This window comes from Hippocampus zosterae, chromosome 4 (genome assembly GCF_025434085.1).
Source record: "Hippocampus zosterae strain Florida chromosome 4, ASM2543408v3, whole genome shotgun sequence".
Lineage (NCBI taxonomy): Eukaryota > Metazoa > Chordata > Actinopteri > Syngnathiformes > Syngnathidae > Hippocampus > Hippocampus zosterae.
Window position 1 is genome coordinate 16800014 of NC_067454.1, and position 19909 is coordinate 16819922.

Genomic DNA, 19909 nt, shown 5'->3' on the forward strand with positions numbered 1-19909 from the left:
TTAAAAAATTAATACATTTTATGTTTTATGTACAATGTATTTAAATATAATAAATGATTATTGAAGTACAGTGAGTTTATCAATAAATTTGACAGATATTTAGTTTCCGAGATGTTAAACCAGGGGTGGGCAATTATTTTTTGCATAGGGCCAAATGAGAACCAGAAAATATTATGGAGGGCCGGATCAAAAGGGTGAACTAAATTCGACATAATATTAATTGGATTTCTTTATTTAAAAAACAGTATTTTGCATTTTTGGGCATTCAGACTTTAAGAGTACATTATTCTGTCATATCGAATTGATTTGCTTGATTTGGCACTACTGCGGGCTTCTGTATCGTCTCCCCCTTCCTCCCTATGCTATGCAACTTCTAGTAACTGTGTCACCTGGCGTTGAAATGCCTGTCATTACAAGTCCAAATGAAATGAATGCAGTTGTTGACATCGAACCTTAATTGTGTACCAACCTTCGGCGGGCCGGATTAAAAAGACCAACGGGTCGGATTTGGCCCGTGGGCCGTAGTTTGCCCATCCCTGTGTTAAACCCTTGTCAGCTACGATGCGGCATACAATTGATTCCTTTTAGGAATGTTGGTCTTTTCTTTTCACTCGCATTATTATGTTGACATGTGTTTACACGAATGCATATGTTTCATGTCTTTGCAATCCTTGTAGGTCGAAATGTGCCATTGACATTTCATTTGAAATAGAAAGCCTTACGAGTCATTGTATGGTGCGGAAACAACAGAATTAGAGTGCAACACCAAGCTTTTGTTTCAACATTACAAAATAGAAAGGGAAAAGAATCAAGCTACAAATCTAAAAAAGACTGTTTACTGATACAGACTAAATTACGCAGTGCAAATGACGTGTTGAAGTGTTATATGTACCAACAATAACAGTGATGTAGTATTATGGACTCTTTTACATTTAAAATAAAGTAGCAGCTACATAGAATGGTATTGGTACTATTGTGAGTTCAGTGTCGTGATGGCTTGTCGGGAGAGAATTAATTTTCTTTATAGAGCATATTAGACACTGTACCGCGCCCCTCGAAAGGACAAACAACAAAATCTATAGGGGAGTTTCTTTGCTGGTCCCTTTTCAGTAATTCAAGAGGGAATTTGGCCGTTCCCCATTTTCCCTGTAAGGGACTCTTGTTCATTGAGAATCACAATAAAAGATCTCTTCCCAAGGCTGATTCTTCCGTGCCCCACAGAGTACGGGTACCTGTAAATCATGCAACCCATCTTTTGAACTCAAAATTCACAAGTATGTGAAGGCTTTTGCAAAGATTGTGGAAGAACTTTTATAGTGCAGATATATTGTACCACTTTAGAGATTAGACCTCATAACTAATATATGTTTAAAATTGTTGCTGATCAGTAGAAGTTGTTATTCTGTAGAGAACTCCAAGCTACAGCGGAACCTCTCACGCTGATCAACCAACTATTGGTTGTGATTTAGGAGCCATAAAATTTGATGAATTCCAAATTGTACAACATCATATGCATTCGGCTTTGTGAGAATACACATTGTAGGTGGTGACTCTAAAAGTGCAGACACGTTCTGTTGCTTGTTGATGGAAGAGGAAACTTTTATATAGAAGGTCAGATTTTATCGTTGTGTCTTTGAGTAAGTGTATTTGTAAGATTCAAATCTGGATCTGTGGTCATTTGAGTTGCTTGAACAATATAATCTTCCGAAGAAATGTCTTGTTTTGTTTTGGGTGTTAAATAAATCCCTGGAAAGGAGCCGTTCAAACATAACACATTTGAGATATACAGTACGTGTGTTTTTTAGTTGATCCAAACCTAAACTTGTTATCAAAAAGGGCAGCTAAATATGACATTGTGTTCTGAAAATGCTGGTCCCAAGAGCAGAAATCATGTGGATTTATCACAGGCATTGGTTGACAGTGTTGGCTTTTGAGGGGAATTTTTGAAAGGATGGCTACGGCTTTTGGCATCTTCTTGACTGTTCATGTTCACAGGGACGGCAAATGATTGCCAGTTCCACATTCCGTGTGGAGTTTGTGCAAATCGGCAAGTTTGAAACATGGCTATAATGTCACTGTAGCCCAAAAGTAAAGATTGGGAGTGTTATGCGCGTCAAGGAAGAACGTGGTGAAATGTTTTGATATCGGTTTCAATTCCTGGAACGATACTCTTTGCCGCTCTAACCAAGCAGGAACTTTGTTAATGTTCTTGCATTAGCACCGTGTAAGAAGGCATCCCAATCAGGTGCCCAAACCGCCTCGGTAATCCTCTGGATGGAAACGGAAGGAGCTTGAATCCAAACCTCCCTCCAGATGTCTCAACGCAAGCCCACCCACCTCATAGAGGAAACTCCTGTCAGCTGCTTGGACCCACAATCTCATTCTTTCAGTCACTTCCCAAAGGTCTTGACCACTGGTGAGGTTAGAACCCATAATGACTGGTGAAATGTGAGCTTTGCAGTAAAGCTTGACTTCTTGAGCAATGGTTGCTTTCATGCAGAAGAACCACCTTTGCATTTGCATCCTGGACACAAAATATTCTCCCATGTGTCACTGCATCACGGTTATTAGCCACGGCGCCTACGGTGGAAGCGTGAGATATTGATGATAGAGTATTCCCATAACACTAAAAGGTATCAGTTTGAAGTTTTATTTTTTGGGAAAGTGCAATCAATTAAAAATTTTTACCTACCAGAAATGTCACAAATTCTGTTCCGCTTCTAAATCCTCTCAGCAATTCATTTTGTTCTGCTTCTGTTTGCTAATCTTATACCCACTTGCCGGCTAACAAGGAATAGATGCATTTTTGTTTTTTTCCCCATGGTGGATTTTCCATAATAGTTTAAGCAAAGATCCTGATGCCCACAGTACCGGGTCAGCGCAAGGCTGCAGCGGCTCACTGCTGACCGGTTACCTGAAGTGAGGCATTTTTCATCAATATTTTGGTTGAACGCTGTGTGAATTTAAGAAGTCACAGTAACACTATTATACTATCTTCTTTTATTGGCGCATTCACCACCAACCCTCCCAGTTAACATTATAGGACCCAATTTTCATGCCCAGCCCAAGTCTAGTGCAAAGGCTTGTCTAATTGTGTGCATGGGTGGAGTCTTCTTTCTTTTGGTATTTTTGTCGACCTGGGTGTTGGTGCCACTGTGGGAGTGAACACAGCTGGCTTGATTCCTGGCCAATCAAAGCGGCTGTCCTCATTCTCTTTAAATTCAGCGCAGGAGAGGCGCGTGGTCGACATAGCGGCAGCATAATACTCACTGGAGATCAGCGTGTGCAAAGTACATTTATAATGAACTGCCGCAAGATCTTTACTTGCAGATGTAAAGTTGACCGCTGAAAATAGACTACCATGGTTGAAAATAGGGCAAGCATACTGTAGCTGTCAGTGTCATTGAATGAGGAAATCACTCAACACTTTTGAACTCTAGATTGAACCGATTGTATGAAGCTTATTTGTTTTGAGTACGCTATTCTACTCACAAACGCTTCTGAAATATTCAAGTCCAAGATCCAAGGCTCTTAAGGAGAGAAAAGCCTTGATGCAGCAGATAAGTCATGGCATCACCTCCAAGTGTTTACCCATATTCCAATCAGATTGCTTTGATGTCATTCTTCACAGACTGTCGGCTGCATATTTATTTGCATGGCATTTACGGATTGCTATGCTATGCTCTGATGTGTTGTCGTCCTCAATTTATTTCTTTATTTTGTAAGCCTAATGGCGTAGTTGCTAAAGACATTGTTGAACGTTTAAAACACACACACACACACACACACGCACACAACAAATTCTACAAGCAAAAAGAGTACACTTGCCTTGAGTAAACCTTTGCAGCTTACCATGTCCTGGATGGCTGTGAATAGATTGAATTTTTTTATTTATTGACATTGTGACAGTAAGTTCAAAATGACTGGCAATTATGCTGTGAGGCGATCAATTTGGTATTTCGGTTCAGTAACACCTCCCACAAAACTTAATTGACCTAACTCATCAAAATCAAACACTGCAGGGCATCAGCAATAAATCATGTTGACTGAAGATCATCTACAGTTGCAGTTGTGTTTTCCGTACTTCTCTGGCAGTTTGCTAAATGTCAGCCACAAAATTTCCGTCAGTCTTTTCAGTAGACCATCTGAACTCAAACTTCCAGACAGTAACAAAAATTCATCTTATCCACTTAATGTCCTTGGAAAAGCCAAAGACTGTGTTTCTGAGGTCAGATGACACATAGTCTTTGACCCCCCCCCCCCCCCCCCCGCAGCACAGATGGATAAAAGCCTGTTTTCCACATGCCTGCCTCTGCAGCTGTGCATGCTCATATCTGGGTTACTCAGAAGTTTTTTTCCCCCCTATGCCATGTTTCCCAAAATACATCATGACTACACTGTTAAAGCTAAAATGGAGATAAAAAGGCAAAGCATATGTTTGACGTGGGTAATTATATAGGCATGATTCTACGCCAACCGCAGTTGTTTTCTCTTTGATATGTAGACATTATGGAAGCTGTCAGAGCTTTATATGGTCTTCCCGAGACAGAATAATCCTTCTGTCATAAGTTTGTCACGCAGAGTTGACGTGGACTGTAAATGCTTTACCATGTCACTGGAAGGGTGTTCGACTAATGCCCCGCTTCCACTGCATGGGACCAATGCAGCATTTACAGTCAAAACATAAAAAATCATCACTGTCCATGCTGGACAATTCTTATTTATCTCCAAAATACTTAAACAACAGTTTGGATCAGTCTGAGAGCTGAAATAGCTGAGCGTTTTAATCCTTTGTTTCCCCATTGAGTCTTGGCTTCTCTTGCATGGCTTGGTTGTGGTTTTTAAAAGGCAGGTTGCTGATCAGCAGAAACTGAGTACCAGCTTGGCCTAAATAGTTGAGTAGCTGGAGACAAATGAGGGGACTTAAGCCTTCGGAGAGGCCACGGTATCATTCTGTTTGTCTTACAGGATGAAAATAGATAGCATGATAAATGAAATGTTGACATATCATATCGTTTTTTTGAAAAGTCGTAGTGTCCTTTCATGGAGTTTGTTTATGCAGTTGATGATTTGTTTTCATGCCTCTCTGTTGTTTCTTCCATTCTATGAAAACAGCCTTTGATATACTTTGGTGTAACTGAGGCGGCCTGATGGATTGGGCAAATATTAGTACATTCTTGCATGTTGGGCGGTGAACTGGATATCAGATGATCTGTCAAACGTGACAGGGTCAAGGACGCATTGGCCCTTTTTTGAAAGACATTCAACTTAATTAAGTCTCTGTCTTTTACACACTTTCATGCGTGCGTTAGATAAGCTGAGGGGAAAAAAACCCTGAAATGGTTTAGCTATGTCATTGTGATGATGACTGGGGCATTTTGTAAATTAGAATTATGTTTGTCTTCCTAAAAACTGAAACATTTATCTTGGCTTTCCACATTCATGCAATTTTGCGCTGAGAATTTTTATTGCTGTTTGGTGTGTAGTTTTGGGGAAATCCTTATGGGTACTGTATATGTCATTGATCTGCATATTTTGATGACTTTGGGCTTCCTTTGAGATGGTACTGTGTTGCAGTCTCATTGGAAAACATTTGAATTTCGAACGAACCAAATTCTGTTGCATTGTTTGCTAGGGCTAAATAATCGTTTTGGGATCAAAATCGTGATCTCAAACAATGCGGTTTTGTGATTGTCAAAGCTGTATTTCTTTTTCCGTTTTTTCATTTATGGCCCTTATTCCCCAAGCTCACTAATCATGGGACTGTGAACAGGTTACTTTCACCAGCTCTGAGCTGATTAAACTCTGTCACCCATACTCTTGGAGGTCGTTTCTTTAGAAACGACGTCCAGCTAATTGCGGGGCAAGCTAAGCTAGCTTGCCCCGCAATGTGCAGCTCTCTCCTTCCATCCATCCATCCATCATCTACCGCTTATCCGGGGCCGGGTCGCGGGGGCAACAGCTTTAGCAGGGAAGCCCAGACTTCCCTCTCCCTAGCTACTTCTTCCAGCTCTCCCCGGGGGATCCCGAGTCGTTCCCAGGCAAGCTGGGTGACATAGTCTCTCCAGCGTGTCCTGGGTCTTCCTCGGGGTCTCCTCCCGGTGGGGCATGACCGGAACACCTCACCGGGGAGGCGCTCAGGAGGCATCCGAATCAGATGCCCAAGCCACCTCATCTGGCTCCTCTCGATGTGGAGGAGAAGCGGCTCGACTCTGAGCCCCTCCCGGATGACTGAGCTTCTCACCTTATCTCTAAGGGAGAGCCCGGACACCCTGCGGAGAAAACTCATTTCAGCCGCTTGTATCCGGGATCTCGTTCTTTCGGTCACGACCCATAGCTCGTGACCATAGGTGAGGGTTGGGAGGTAGATCGACCGGTAAATTGAGAGCTTCGCCCTTTGGCTCAGCTCCTTCTTCACCACGACAGACCGATACAACGTCCGCATCACAGCAGACGCTGCACCGATCCGCCTGTCGATCTCCCGCTCAACCCCTACCCCCACTCGTGAACAAGACCCCAAGATACTTGAACTCCTCCACTTGGGGTAAGATCTCCTCCCCGACCCGTAGGGGGCACTCCACCCTTTTCCGACTGAGGACCATGGTTTCAGATTTGGAGGTGCTGATTTTCATCCCAACCGCTTCACACTCGGCTGCGAAACGCTCCAGTGAGAGTTAGAGAGCCCCGTTTGAAGGAGCCAACAGCACCACATCATCTGCAAAAAGCAGGGATGTAATACTGAGGCCCCCAAAACGGACCCCCTCAACGCTTCGGCTGCACCTAGAAATTCTGTCCATAAAGGTTATGAACAGAATCGGCGACAAAGGGCAGCCTTGGCGGAGTCCCACACCCACTGGAAACGATTCCGACTTACTGCCGGCAATGCGAACCAAACTCTGACATCGGTGGTATAGTGACCGAACAGCCCGTATCAGGGGGTTCGGTACTCCATACCCACGAAGCACCCCCCACAGAACTCCCCGAGGGACACGGTCAAACGCCTTCTCCAAGTCCACAAAACACATGTAGACTGGTTGGGCGAATTCCCACATACCCTCAAGGACCCTGCTAAGGGTGTAGAGCTGGTCCACTGTTCCACGGCCGGGACGAAAACCACACTGCTCCTCCTCAATCTGAGGCTCGACTTCCTGACGGACCCTCCTCTCCAGCACCCCTGAAAAGACCTTACCAGGGAGGCTGAGGAGTGTGATCCCTCTGTAGTTGGAACACACCCTCCGGTCCCCCTTTTTAAAAAGAGGGACTACCACCCCGGTCTGCCAATCCCGAGGCACTCTCCCTGTTGACCACGCGATGTTGCAGAGGCGTGTCAACCAGGACAGCCCCACAACATCCAGAGCCCTGAGGAACTCCGGGCGGATCTCATCCACCCCTGGGGCCCTGCCACCAAGGAGCTCCCCAACCACATCTGTGACTTCAACCACAGAGATAGGAAAACCCACCTCAGAGTCCCCAGGCTCTGCTTCCTCCAAGGAAGGCATGTTGATGGAGTTGAGGAGGTCTTCGAAGTACTCTGCCCAACGGTTCACAACGTCCCGAGTCGAAGTCAGCAGCGCCCCATCCCCACTGTACACAGTGTTAGTGGTGCACTGCTTCCCCCTCCTGAGACGTCGGATGGTGGACCAGAATTTCCTCGAAGCCGTCCGGAAGTCGGCTTCCATGGCCTCACCGAACTCTTCCCACGCTCTGGTTTTTGCCTCGGCGACCACCGAAGCCGCGGTCCGCTTGGCCAGTCGATACCCGTCAGCTGCCTCTGGGGTCCCACAGGCCATAAAGGCTCGATAGGACTCCTTCTTCAGCTTGACGGCATCCCTTACTGCTGGTGTCCACCAGCGAGTACGGGGATTGCCGCCACGACAGGCACCAACCACCTTACGGCCACAACTCAGATTGGCCGCCTCAACAATAGAGGCACGGAACATGGTCCACTCGGACTCAATGTCCCCCGTCTCCCCCGGAACATGGGAAAAGCTCTGTCGGAGGTGGGAGTTGAAACTCCTTCTGACAGGGGATTCCGCCAGACGCTCCCAACAAACCCTCACTATACGTTTGGATCTGCCAGGACGGACTGGTATCTTCCCCCACCATCGGAGCCTACTCACCACCAGGTGGTGATCAGTTGACAGCTCCGCCCCTCTCTTCGCCCGAGTGTCCAGAACATGCGGCCGCAAATCCGATAATACAACTACAAAGTCGATCATCGAACTGCGGCCTAGGGTGTCCTGGTGCCAAGTGCACATATGGACACCCTTATGTTTGAACAAGGTGTTCGTTATGGACAATCCGTGACGAGCACAGAAGTCCAATAACAAAACACCACTCGGGTTCTGATCGGGGGGGCCGTTCCTCCCAATCACGCCCCTCCAGGTATCACTGTCATTGCCCACGTGAGCATTGAAGTCCCCCAGCAGAACAATGGAGTCCCCAGCAGGAGTACTCTCCAGCACACCCTCCAAGGACTCCAAAAAGGGTGGGTATGCTGAGCTGCTGTTTTGTGCATATGCACAAACAACAGTCAGGACCCGTCCACCCACCCGAAGGCGGAGGGAGGCAACCCTCTCGTCTACCGGTGTGAACCCCAATGTACAGGCACTGAGCCGGGGGGCAATGAGTATGCCCACACCTTCTCTGCGCCTCTCACCGTGAGCAACTCCAGAGTGGAAGAGAGTCCAACCCCTCTCGAGAGAACTGGGACCAGAACCCAGGCTGTGTGTGGAGGCAAGTCCGACTATATCCAGTCGGAAATTCTCTGCCTCACACACCAGCTCGGGCTCCTTCCCTGCCAGAGAGGTGACATTCCATGTCCCAAGAGCTAGCTTCTGCAGCCAAGGATCGAACCGCCAGGGTCCCCGGCTTTGGCTGCCGCCCAGCTCACATTACACCCGACCCCTTTGGCCCCTCTCACGGGTGGTGAGCCCATGTGAAGGGGGACCCACGTTGCCTCTTCGGGCTGTGCCCGGCCGGGCCCCATGGGTGTAAGCCCGGCCACCAGGCGCCTGCCAACGAGCCCCACCTCCAGGCCTGGCTCCAGAGGGGGGCCCCGGTGACCCGCGTCCGGGCAAGGGAAACCTAGATCCATTTATTTTTATCATCATTGGGGTCTTTTGAGCCGTGCTTTGTCTGGCCCCTCACCTAGAACCTGTTTGCCATGGGTGACCCTGCCAGGGGCATAAAGCCCCAGACAACTTAGCTTCTAGGATCATTGGGACACACAAACCCCTCCACCACGGTAAGGTGACGACTCACGGAGGGACAGCTCTCTCCTCTGCCTAACTTATCTTTAGGTCCGTGGTGACACATTAACTAACCTTCTGACAAGTAGCACCTTCACTCAAGGCGGACGAGTAGTCGTCAAGCATGCAACACACCAGGAGAGAGAACATGAGAAGATGTAGAAGTTAACGTGAATCGTTAATCTGAAATGCAGTCAGGAAAGACCCAATTAAGTGCTTCGAGGTACAGCACACTTTTCACAGAGGTCGGGCGTAGAGCAAGCTGCTATGAACAGAAACTTAGTATTACAATTAATAAACAAATTAAAGTATCTATTAATAAAATAAGATGACAGCTACATTAGAAAACCGTAATGCGCTTACGGTTGACGTCAGCCGTGATGAGGAGCTCAAAGTTCAAAGTGTATTAAATTTACAATATTATCAAAGTTATTTGCTTTATTCTCACTATTTTGCACGATCGAGTAACAAGTACTGTTCTGAGATCGACACAATAATACGTCTCAAAACGACGTTCTCATTTTTAACTCAATTTAGCTTTGCTAGTGTGGTCACAACATGAATTAAGCTTGGAAGTCAAGGTGCCGTTGCATTTGTATTATTATAAGTAAAGCGTAAATGTTGAGATGTTCCAATTTCTAATGAAACATTTGTAGTTAGGTTATTTGCTCGTATGAGAAGATGCATTATTCAGTTATTATACAAATAACATGGTAGCTCTGCGGCAAGGCGATGCAATAGTATTCCAGAGGTTGGCTTTTTACTCGTTGGGATTTTGCGAGGGGAGATACTATCAGAGCTCAGGAAGTCAGTTGGCTAACGCCTTGTTGTTTACACTGAAAAGTCCATCCTGGGCCCCTGCGACTCACTGATTGTAGCTTTTAAAAATAAGTAAATAAATAAATAAATGCAAAGGTCAAGTCATTCAAGCAGTGGTCTGACTTTAAATACAAAAAGCCAGGTATGGGACAGTGAGAGCTGCTAAAATTAAAAATATCAGTATGACACTCCTTGGAATTCTTTGCAATTTGTCATCTTAATATATTTGTTAAATGGAGTAGAAAATCAATCCAAGATACAGTAGATGAACAGGGATTTAAAAAGATGGCAGGTCATCTGAGCCTTGTGCGCACATTATTCATTAGATGTACATTTTATTGTTGAACATCACACTTGCTTTTGCCAAGTTTTCTTTTTGCCCTTGTGTTGTCATGCATTAAACCCATAGTCTGTCTTACGAAGCTAATCATGATGCATGCGCCGTCCCCGCAGCATGGTCCACAGTCACAGGAAATAGCTAACAGCAGGAATGCTCCCTCTCTCTTCTCATCTGTCTTTATAGGTCTCAGTCACACTTCTGGTTGGCTGGCTTTTTCATACAACAACTTCCTGTAAACATGACATGCGACTCAGTGCCCACCCATTTTTCATCTCTGATCTTGAAGGAGCTCCATCTGACCTCATTGTGCTGGAGAGCAATTGCTATGAGCCTTCTGCACAGGGTCACTTACTACTTTGGGAAATGTGATTTTCATGAGTAATGGCCTCTTGTCTGAGGGCGAACATGCGGGCGGTGAAACTGCTTTTTTCTCCATCACTGCGAAGTGCATTCACGCGCAGCACACATGTACCTGTGATCTGGTGGGATTTAGACACATTGCATGCTCCGTTTTCATTTGTCTTGGCAAATAGTATCTGGCATCATAATGTCTTGAATTCAACTCTGTTGACACAATGTGTCAAATTGTCATTTTTGTTATTTAAACATTTTAAACCACTTTGTATAGCTAGTTGAAAAAAAGGCAATTTATTTTGGCATTTAATGATGATTTACAATTTTGTCCACGAGTCGATTTTAAAATCGATGAAGATGCTGAACCTGCATGTGTTTGTCCACTAGGTGAGTGGGCGGTTTGCAGGCAAGCATGACTGCCAACAAGACACCAAAGGCTGTGCCTCATGCAGGAGGGGGTAAAGCTCCACAGGACCCCCCCGACAGGTTAGTGACCTCCCCACCCTCCCCAGGATTCTTCAACATGCTCTTACAGTCATGTCTCCTAATTTCCAAATAACTACTTCTTGGGAGCGGCCCGGTAGTCCAGTGGTTAGCACGTCGGCTTCACAGTGCAGAGGTAGAGGAGTTCGATTCCAGCTGTGGCCTCCCTATGTGGAGTTTGCATGTTCTCCCCGGGCCTGCGTGGGTTTTCTCCAGGTGCTCCGGTTTCCTCCCACATTTCAAAAACATGCATGACAGGCTGATTGGACGCTCTAAATTGTCCCTAGGTGTGAATGTGAGCGTGGATGGTTGTTCGTCTCTGTGTGCCCTGCGATTGGCTGGCAACTGATTCAGGGTGTCCCCCGCCTACTGCCCGAAGACGGCTGGGATAGGCTCCAGCACCCCCGCGACCCTGGTGAGGATTAAGCGGATTGTAAAATGGGTGGATGGATGGATACTTCTTGGGATTCAATGAATATTTACTCCTGGGAAACAAGGGGCAACATCTGTCAATCATGAGGGATGTCACAATCACACATTTTTGCACCCGAGTCCAAGTCCGAGCCACCTGATTTTGAAGATCTGCTGGTAACGAGTTCTGATCCAATATCTCAGTAATGGATTATCTAAAAAAAAAAGAGCGCATCCAAATTGACTTCATGTTTTTGAAACGTGAAGGAAACCGGAGTAGCCGAAGAAAACTCTCACAAGCAAGAGGAGAACATGCAAACTCCACACAGGAAGGCTGGGGCCGGATTCTAACCCACGGCCTCTGCACTGTGAGGCGAACATGCTAACCAGTCTACCACCTGTGTCCTCTTCTGTGTTATTTTGTTGCTTTGTAACCCATAAAAATAGTAACATTTTAAAAATAACACATTTAAAACTTGATTTTGTACCCCTGATTCCAATCTTCTGAAAATGACGTGATTGGGCCCGATTTCCGATCATCTGATTGGTATCGAGACATCCCTATCAACCATGTTTTAAAAAAAAAATTGTGAAATTCTTTTGCAAGCACTCTGTCTCTGGATCCTGGCCCAGGGCCCCATCCAACTATTAACAGTAGCAAGCTGCAGCATGTTGTGAGCTGATGAGAGAAAAAAGCTTAAGGAATGATACAGGATATCTTGCTTAGCTTGTCCGTCATCTGTTTTCTCTACACTCTGAAAATCATTCAAACTGAAAGATAAAGTTACAGCGGTGGCTGTGAAATGTAATATGTCAACAATGATACCAGCTTGAGTACTGGCTGATTTTTGGTTTGCAAAAAAATGTGGTCCAACTGGAGCTTATAGTGAAAGCAGAGTTATATCTTGTTGTTATTAAACATGCCAAGCCTGTAGTTGATGCTCATGCTTGAGGCTTTAATTCCTTCGTAGCCCATTTGTGTATCGTGCTGGAGCTGTGGATTTGAGTCTTGAACCGATGCGCAAGGCAATATTGTATTAACTGCAGAACTTTCTAACCTGTTAACCTCCCTATATGACCAATAACCCTTTCAGGCTGAACACAAATCTGTTCGGACTCAGGATGACATCCAATTAAATTGGAGTCCACATCGGCCTGCTGCATACCGAACAACTGAATTGGACAGTTTTGGGAAAAAACCCCACAAAAAACCCCCAATGTAGTTGTTGACTCAACCGCACACCAGGCAACTAACCCATCAACACAAAACTAACCGCCCTCATCCGTTATAACCCACCGCTGCAAGAATAAAACTCTTGGTTTTCAACATTTTGAGGAATTGCAAGCACCTGAACTCCGCATATACTACTGTATTATTTTTTTTATTGAACCGCATATACTACTCTTTTATTTATTTTTAACAACAAACAACATGGAGCGATTGTCAAGCAAGAACCAGACGGGGATGACGTTAAGAAAAATAGCAGGAAAACTTGCAAAATATTTGGAATGAAACTGCAAGAGATTGAGTTATGGATGCAACCTCCTCATCCCCTAAACTAAAAATCCCAGAGTCTAAACTTTAGCGGTGAATAAGTTAATAATCAACGTTTGAAAAGTCAGTGAGTCTTTATGTCCGGTTACATCTTAAACATCCTCCATTAATATTTAGCTTCAAGTTCTCCATTGCTTCCCATGGTATCCATGTGATTTGCTCATTTAGTTTGGAACGATTCCAAGGACCAAGTCCGATTTACTTCCGAATACCTTCTTTTATCCTCCCTTTGACTCGAATGCAACATGTCTTCTTTTGCGTCTGACAGCAATCTTCATCAAACAAAATTGTTTCGCGGAATTTGCATTCTCATGAGAATATAACATCAAGCGGAAGCCAATTTATAGATTACTTTACATTTGATTAGGTCTGCCAAGAAATATTTAGAAATTCGTTGTTTAAAGAAATATACTGTACATTAAGTTGACTTCATGCTAGCAGCAAGCAGGTTACAATACGTTCTGAAAGTCTTCCACCCCGCAGCATGAGGATCGAAACCAGGGAAGGGCAGACAGGTGTGAGGAGAGATTTGTCCCAACCTGCATTGTTGGATCGCATTGCCACAACTAAAAGCTTCCTCCTCCCACGTTGCTTGTTATTCGAACTGCAGCTGTGACATCAGATCTCGTAATGCTTCACTTTTGCAATACAAACCCAGCTTCCAAGTCATGATCACTTTACCCAACATTTATGAGTCGTACGGCGTGTGAGCTAAGACCAACGTCTACAGGGAAAGTTTGCCTCACTGAAGAAACATTGTGAGAAACTGACAGGTTCAGGCAGCATTGGGATAAGCATCTAGTATCACTTAACAGCAAGGATCGCTCCGCAATGGACAGGGAAGGATTCAGAAGACACTTACAGGTAAAACACAAAATGCATTTGATTAATCTTGACATAGTTTACTGTTTGCTGAGATATTGAGATCCGGATAGACCTATGCTGGCCTTGAATGCAGAGGTGATTCATTTTGCCCGGAATTTCACAATCCTGCTGCGAGAATACTCAATCGTTTGCGGTGAATATTCTAAAAAGTTGGCTAACAATTTTGAAAATGAATTGAAAATGCCTGACTCCTTTCACATGTGTTGTTGATTATCTCCTCGCATTTGTAGGGACTGTTGTTATCAACTTAACCAAACTTCAAAACTAATTTCCAAAACTTTTTGGGGACGTGCGTGTGGGCTGAGTTGAAAGTGATTCAATTTACTTGCGGATGAAGACAACAGATGGAGTTTTCTAGGTCACTTTTCAAGACCCAAATCATGGGCAACATCCTTTGGGGGACCTGGCCTACGCACCTCTGAAAGCTGTGTCGACTTTTGTTTAAACAGGAGGGTCTAGCTTGGGGGATGTTTTGCAACCTACCAAAAATACAAATAAGAAAGCAGAAGCCACTTTTGTGGGCTGAATTTGGGGAAACTTTGATATGGGTCAGCCTTCATATGCCAGTATGACATCATTAGCCTTCAAATGCAGCCCCTCCAAGTATTCTGTCCATGGATTGTGACACATCTTGCGCAAAGATGGCAGGGAATGGCTTTTTCTCTCAGTTGTTTGGTAGTTCTCAACCACTTCACATCGTGTTTCAGTCTTTCCATCTGTCACTTGAATGTGGTGGATCATTGCACAGCCGATATGCCAAGTCAGAGGTACAGACCTTGGTGTGGGAGAACGGTATTAAATTAGCCACACTGCGTCACACTCTGGCAAAATTCATAATAGCTCGCTCACAGGCACATTTTCAGACATCGGCAACTCAGAAAACATTGATGTTGTTTGTGTATTGTCACTCGATAGATGAGAAGGCATTTCTGAGATCAAGCAAGTTTTTTTGTGATATTCACCCGCGAAGGAAATGAAAACTCAAAAGCACTTTAGTCTCAAAAACATTTTCTTTGTTGTTAACTGTTTCCTGAAGTAGAAGGAGACAAGAGTCTATCTTGTCTAGCAAATGGCAAATGGTTGGCACTCTACTGAGTGTTGTCGTGAATAAATATTTGAATCCCCTAATTGCTTACTCATGATCTCTTTTTAGGTGCCAGTCTGCATCTCCTTGCCCTGCTCTGTCCGGTGACGAGGGTCCGAGCGAGCCACCTCCCCTTGGTGACGGGAAGAACTATCAGAAACAGGGCAAGTACCTCAGGACAGACGGACGTTTTTTGGTGCGTGCTGGCTGGAACAGCAAGACCACAAGCTTTGGCAGTGGACCGCCCCTCACAAAGTCTAAGAGCATCAGCTGCCTAGACAACCGTCTCTCCATCTATAAGCCTCAGGCTAAGGAATATCCCGAAAGTCAAGACGACCAGGAGCAAAAAGAGAACCAAGGGAGTCCTCCTCCATCAAAGGGACTTTATGGTCGACCCCTGAGTTGGAGTACACTCTCACTTGGATCTCTGACTACCCAAGGTCACAAGCGTACACTTTCTATTAACAGGCCAGTAACGGGTGTTCTCCCCACCACAGTGCGCAAAAAGATCTCAGAATGGGAGTGCAGGAGAGTCTCTTTGCCTAGGATGAGCTTGTGTCTGGATAAAAGGCCAGGACGAGAGCGCATTGGAGGCAGCGAAGGCTGCCCGAGTTTGCTCTCTTCTCCCTGTAGCGAGAAGGCATTTGACTTTAAGGGGATTCGCAGGATGAGCACAGCATTCTCAGAATGCTCCTACACAGAGACGGAGGAAGAGGAAGGAGCTTCCGACAAAGACGGCTTAGGTCGCTTCCAGAAACGGATAAGTAAGACTGAGTCGTCTGGGGCATTTGTTCGCTCCCTTTCTGCTCGTAAGGAGACCTCGGCCGTCCTCAACAGGATACAAAAGATAGAACAAGCCCTGAAGGAGAATCCTAGCCCACCCCCTCCACGTTATCTGAGTAATTGCTATGCTTCAGACAAGACAAGACAAAAATCTTTTGTGATTGGCGAAGACTTTGACAGCACATGCGCCAGCAAGCGCAGTAGTATTTGCTCGATAACCACGGAACCAGATTCTCTTTTGGTGCCTGATAAGTTCGCAAAAAACAGGCAGAGGCTCAGCGTGACTTCAGTCAGGTCTGTGAGCCCGGAACCAGCGAGCAAACAGACTTCTGGTGGATCTCCCATCAACCCTCTACCTAAACCCAAGCGAACTTTTGAGTACGAGGCCAAACGTGAGCAGAAGGGCACATTGCCAGCGAATGGACGACCTCTAGACTGTGAGTCTCCCCCTCCCCTGCCCTCGACCCCTGCACCCACCACCACACGGCCAGGGAAGTTGGTGGGCAGCAACTCCAGCCCATCACAAGACAGGTGAGATGAGGCTCTTTGAGCAGTTCCTTTCCTACTCAATCATGTACTTTTTTTTAAACCACCCTATAAACAACATTCGTAGATATGTTTCTAAATACAAATGTAGCATTAAGTTACAGCATTTTCACCTTTTTGGACATGGCTTAAACAAGTGATTCATGCAATTTCAATGTGCAGTTAGCTGGCTAGCTAATGATACCGACACCTATTCCAGTCATGAGAGACTTCACATGTAGTTATGTATAGGTGTAAGAAAGCTATGAGATGAAGTAGCATCTTTTTTTTTCAGGTCATACAAAATTTATTTGATTGACAGTTGAATGGGGCGTAGTTTCAGTGCTTTCAGCTGGGACGCCCACCTCATCTGAGCGCGGAGGGAAAAAAACGTGTGATCTTTAAACAGTTTTGAAGGATTTTATTTATTTCAGATTTTTTTAAATTATCCACATTTGACAAGGTTGTTAGCACTCTTCTCTGTGGCCTGTCAAATTTTGAAAATGTTTTCAGATTACGAGAATTTTATACAAATACTCTGCCATGCAACCAGTATCTTTCAGCTGTTTAGATCTTATCTTTAATACTTGTGGTTTCATTTGCAATTTGCATATTTACTTGGCTCTTTCACTACTATTTACAAATTGCACTTATTCTCACTTGACTGCGTTGAAATTGCAGACATTTTTCAGCTTAATCGAAATAAGCAGCACGGCTTACCCAGTAAGTCCAGTACCTATGAAATCCAGGACTGGACTTTTGCAACTTTCCTTTATTTTTAACTTCACTTCTCAAGATCGAATACAACATGTTGAGAGGGTGGGGCATTTCCAGAGTGCCCCTAATGTGAAATATCATTCATCCTTAGGACTGTGTTTAACATTCCTGTGGTTTCAGCAATTTCAGACCAAACTTAAAAGGCACGAGCTTTCAGCAGTACCATAATATACTGTAGATCAGGGGTGCCCAAACTTTTTGGATCGAAGATCTACTTTTTCATCAACTAACCTCCCGGGATCTACCCTTACTGGCGCACGCACGCGCACAAACACACACACGCACACGCGCGCACGCCATGATGAGAAATGGAGGCATGCGACGCACTTTTGCACCCTGCTTCCCTGGGCCCTCTTAGATTCCTATTCTTTGCTCGTGCCCTCTGTGAAGTGTACATGAAAAGCACTGATCACAAGCTGCAAATGCAAACGATTTACCTGCTTTATTTTATTTTTTAAATATTTTTTTAGTGAAAATGAGACTGATAAGATGATTAGTGTGCAGTGTATATTAACACAAAGAATATATTACTAACATGTACAAAGACACACAAATGGTTGTTTGTTGATTTTTCTTCTCAACACTCCTCGGATCTACTTGGGACCTGTCTTAGATCTACCGGTAGATCAGGATCTACCTAATGGGCACCCCTGGTGTAGATCCAAGCACTAATGCACCAAAAGGATATCCCATGGCGTATGTGCGCACCAATGTGCAACAAATACTCAGAAAAACAAGCAAACATCCCCATCACACTACTTAGGGATTTCGTCTGGCAACTTTTTTTTCCTCATATTTCTGTTAGCATTTGCTGATTTGGGATTTTTGAGGAATTTCCTGAGTTTGTCTGTATTAAAAATTGATCCTTTGGATGCCTTCTGCTGAGATGACTTTTTTCACCTTTTCTGTTTGCATGTATCTGTACTCCGGTCAGCCTAATTTTTAAATTTCTTATCCTTTAGAGAGTCCTGTGAATCGGCGGATGCTACGACAACGAGCCCGCTGTCGTCACACCCCTCTTCACCCGCAGAGAATGGCACGTTAACCACAGAGAGGCAGAGTCAACCCAGTTCCAAAAGCACTTTAGAGGAGAATGCGTATGAGGACATAATAGGTAAGCATACTTGAAGGAGGGAAAGCTTCCATTTCCTACTTACTACACTTTTGGATGAAAAGTATGGAAAGTAAATAATACCTGTTTTTAACTGACAGTCGTTACCTATTGTGTTGAAAACTGAACAAAGCCAGAGTTGATTGCAGGGTGTAGATGAGGCACACTTGGAAGATGAACGTTAATGTGCGAACCCTTGTCAGGTTTGTCACTGCTCTTGCGTCTGTCCTGTGCAGAGGCGTGATGTACATTGCAACTGTGTCAGCCTGGAAGTGATCTGTGAAGCCTTCTGAGACCTTATGACAGGGGTGGGCAAATGGTTTGGCTTGGGGGCCACATGGATTTCTAAAATATGACAGATGGGCCAGGTCAGCACAAGATACGGTACATTTAAAAAACTGCATAGGTTGACAGTCCACACCAAACATCAACAGAACAAAAGCATTACAGTGTGTACATACTTTTTTTTAAAAATGAAAACAGTGAAACAACTATTGTATATGTCCTACATGAACGTCCAAGTATGTTAACAACATACATGTGTGACAACACAAGCAACAATTACAACGATATATTGCCCAAAAACTGTAGCAGACAGTACAGGTATATAAAAAATATGCAAAATATGATAAATATGGTGGCTTTTCTTTCCTCTCACTCACGGTCTCTAACTTTACCTCGTCTCGATCACCACACATGACAGCATTGCTCAGCTGATGTCGCGCAAAGAACTTTTGAAGCCAGCCTCGGGACGCTTCGAAGTCTTCGATGCTCATAGTTAGCGCTATGGAACTTGCCTCCTCTCTTATTAGCGGTCCAGTTTGCGAAAAGTTTTTAACAAGATAACAATCAAACCATTCTAGGAAATGTTCATTTACTCGAGCCACAAGCAATTCACTCTGAGCATGGAAATTGCCAGAATCGGACTGAGTAAGAATCGCTTCCTTGTTTTTCAAAGTCTCGTAGATTTAAGTCTTTCCGACTCCATGGGTCTCCTGAATGTTTCGTACTTTGTTACCCGCTTCGTTTAATCAGATACATATCACTTTCCCTTCTACGGTCATTACTCTCTCCCTCTTTCTTCGTCTTCCCCTCCCTCCTTGTGCTCTGCAACTTGAAGTAACTGCGCCACCTGGTGTTGAAATACCTGTCATTACAAGTCCAAACGAAATGAATGCAATCAAAACCTTAATTGTGCACCAATCTTCGGCGGGCCGTATTAAAAAGACCAACGGGCCGGATCCGGCTCGCGGGCCGTAGTTTGCCCACCTGTGCCTTATGAGATAAACATTTAACACATTTTTGGCTCCTGGACAGAACATTAGCCTTTTTTTTCTTTCTTTCTATGTTTCTTTCTTTCTTTTTTAACAGTTTACATTTGAAAACCAAATCCAGAGCTGAATAACACTTTGTAATCAATAATCTTGATTTTCCTTTGGCCCATGAAGACAGAAATAAAGGTGAAGGTGATAGGACATGGATGTTGAGTATTTTACTGTAAATTGCACTGAGTCATTACTTGTGAGATCAT

At 44.6% G+C, this 19909-nt stretch overlaps 1 protein-coding gene across 2 annotated transcripts in view; it reads left to right on the top strand.

Moving 5' to 3' along the window:
• Positions 1-19909, top strand: part of dennd2b (DENN domain containing 2B) — a 56327-nt gene that overhangs the window by 6989 nt on the left and 29429 nt on the right. For both annotated transcript variants that reach the window (XM_052063600.1, XM_052063599.1), the window contains exons 2-4: positions 11152-11250; positions 15252-16496; positions 18230-18381. In XM_052063600.1, coding sequence (XP_051919560.1) covers positions 11177-11250; positions 15252-16496; positions 18230-18381 — 1471 coding nt within the window. In that variant the 5' untranslated portion in view covers positions 11152-11176. The remainder of the gene's footprint in view (positions 1-11151; positions 11251-15251; positions 16497-18229; positions 18382-19909) is intronic.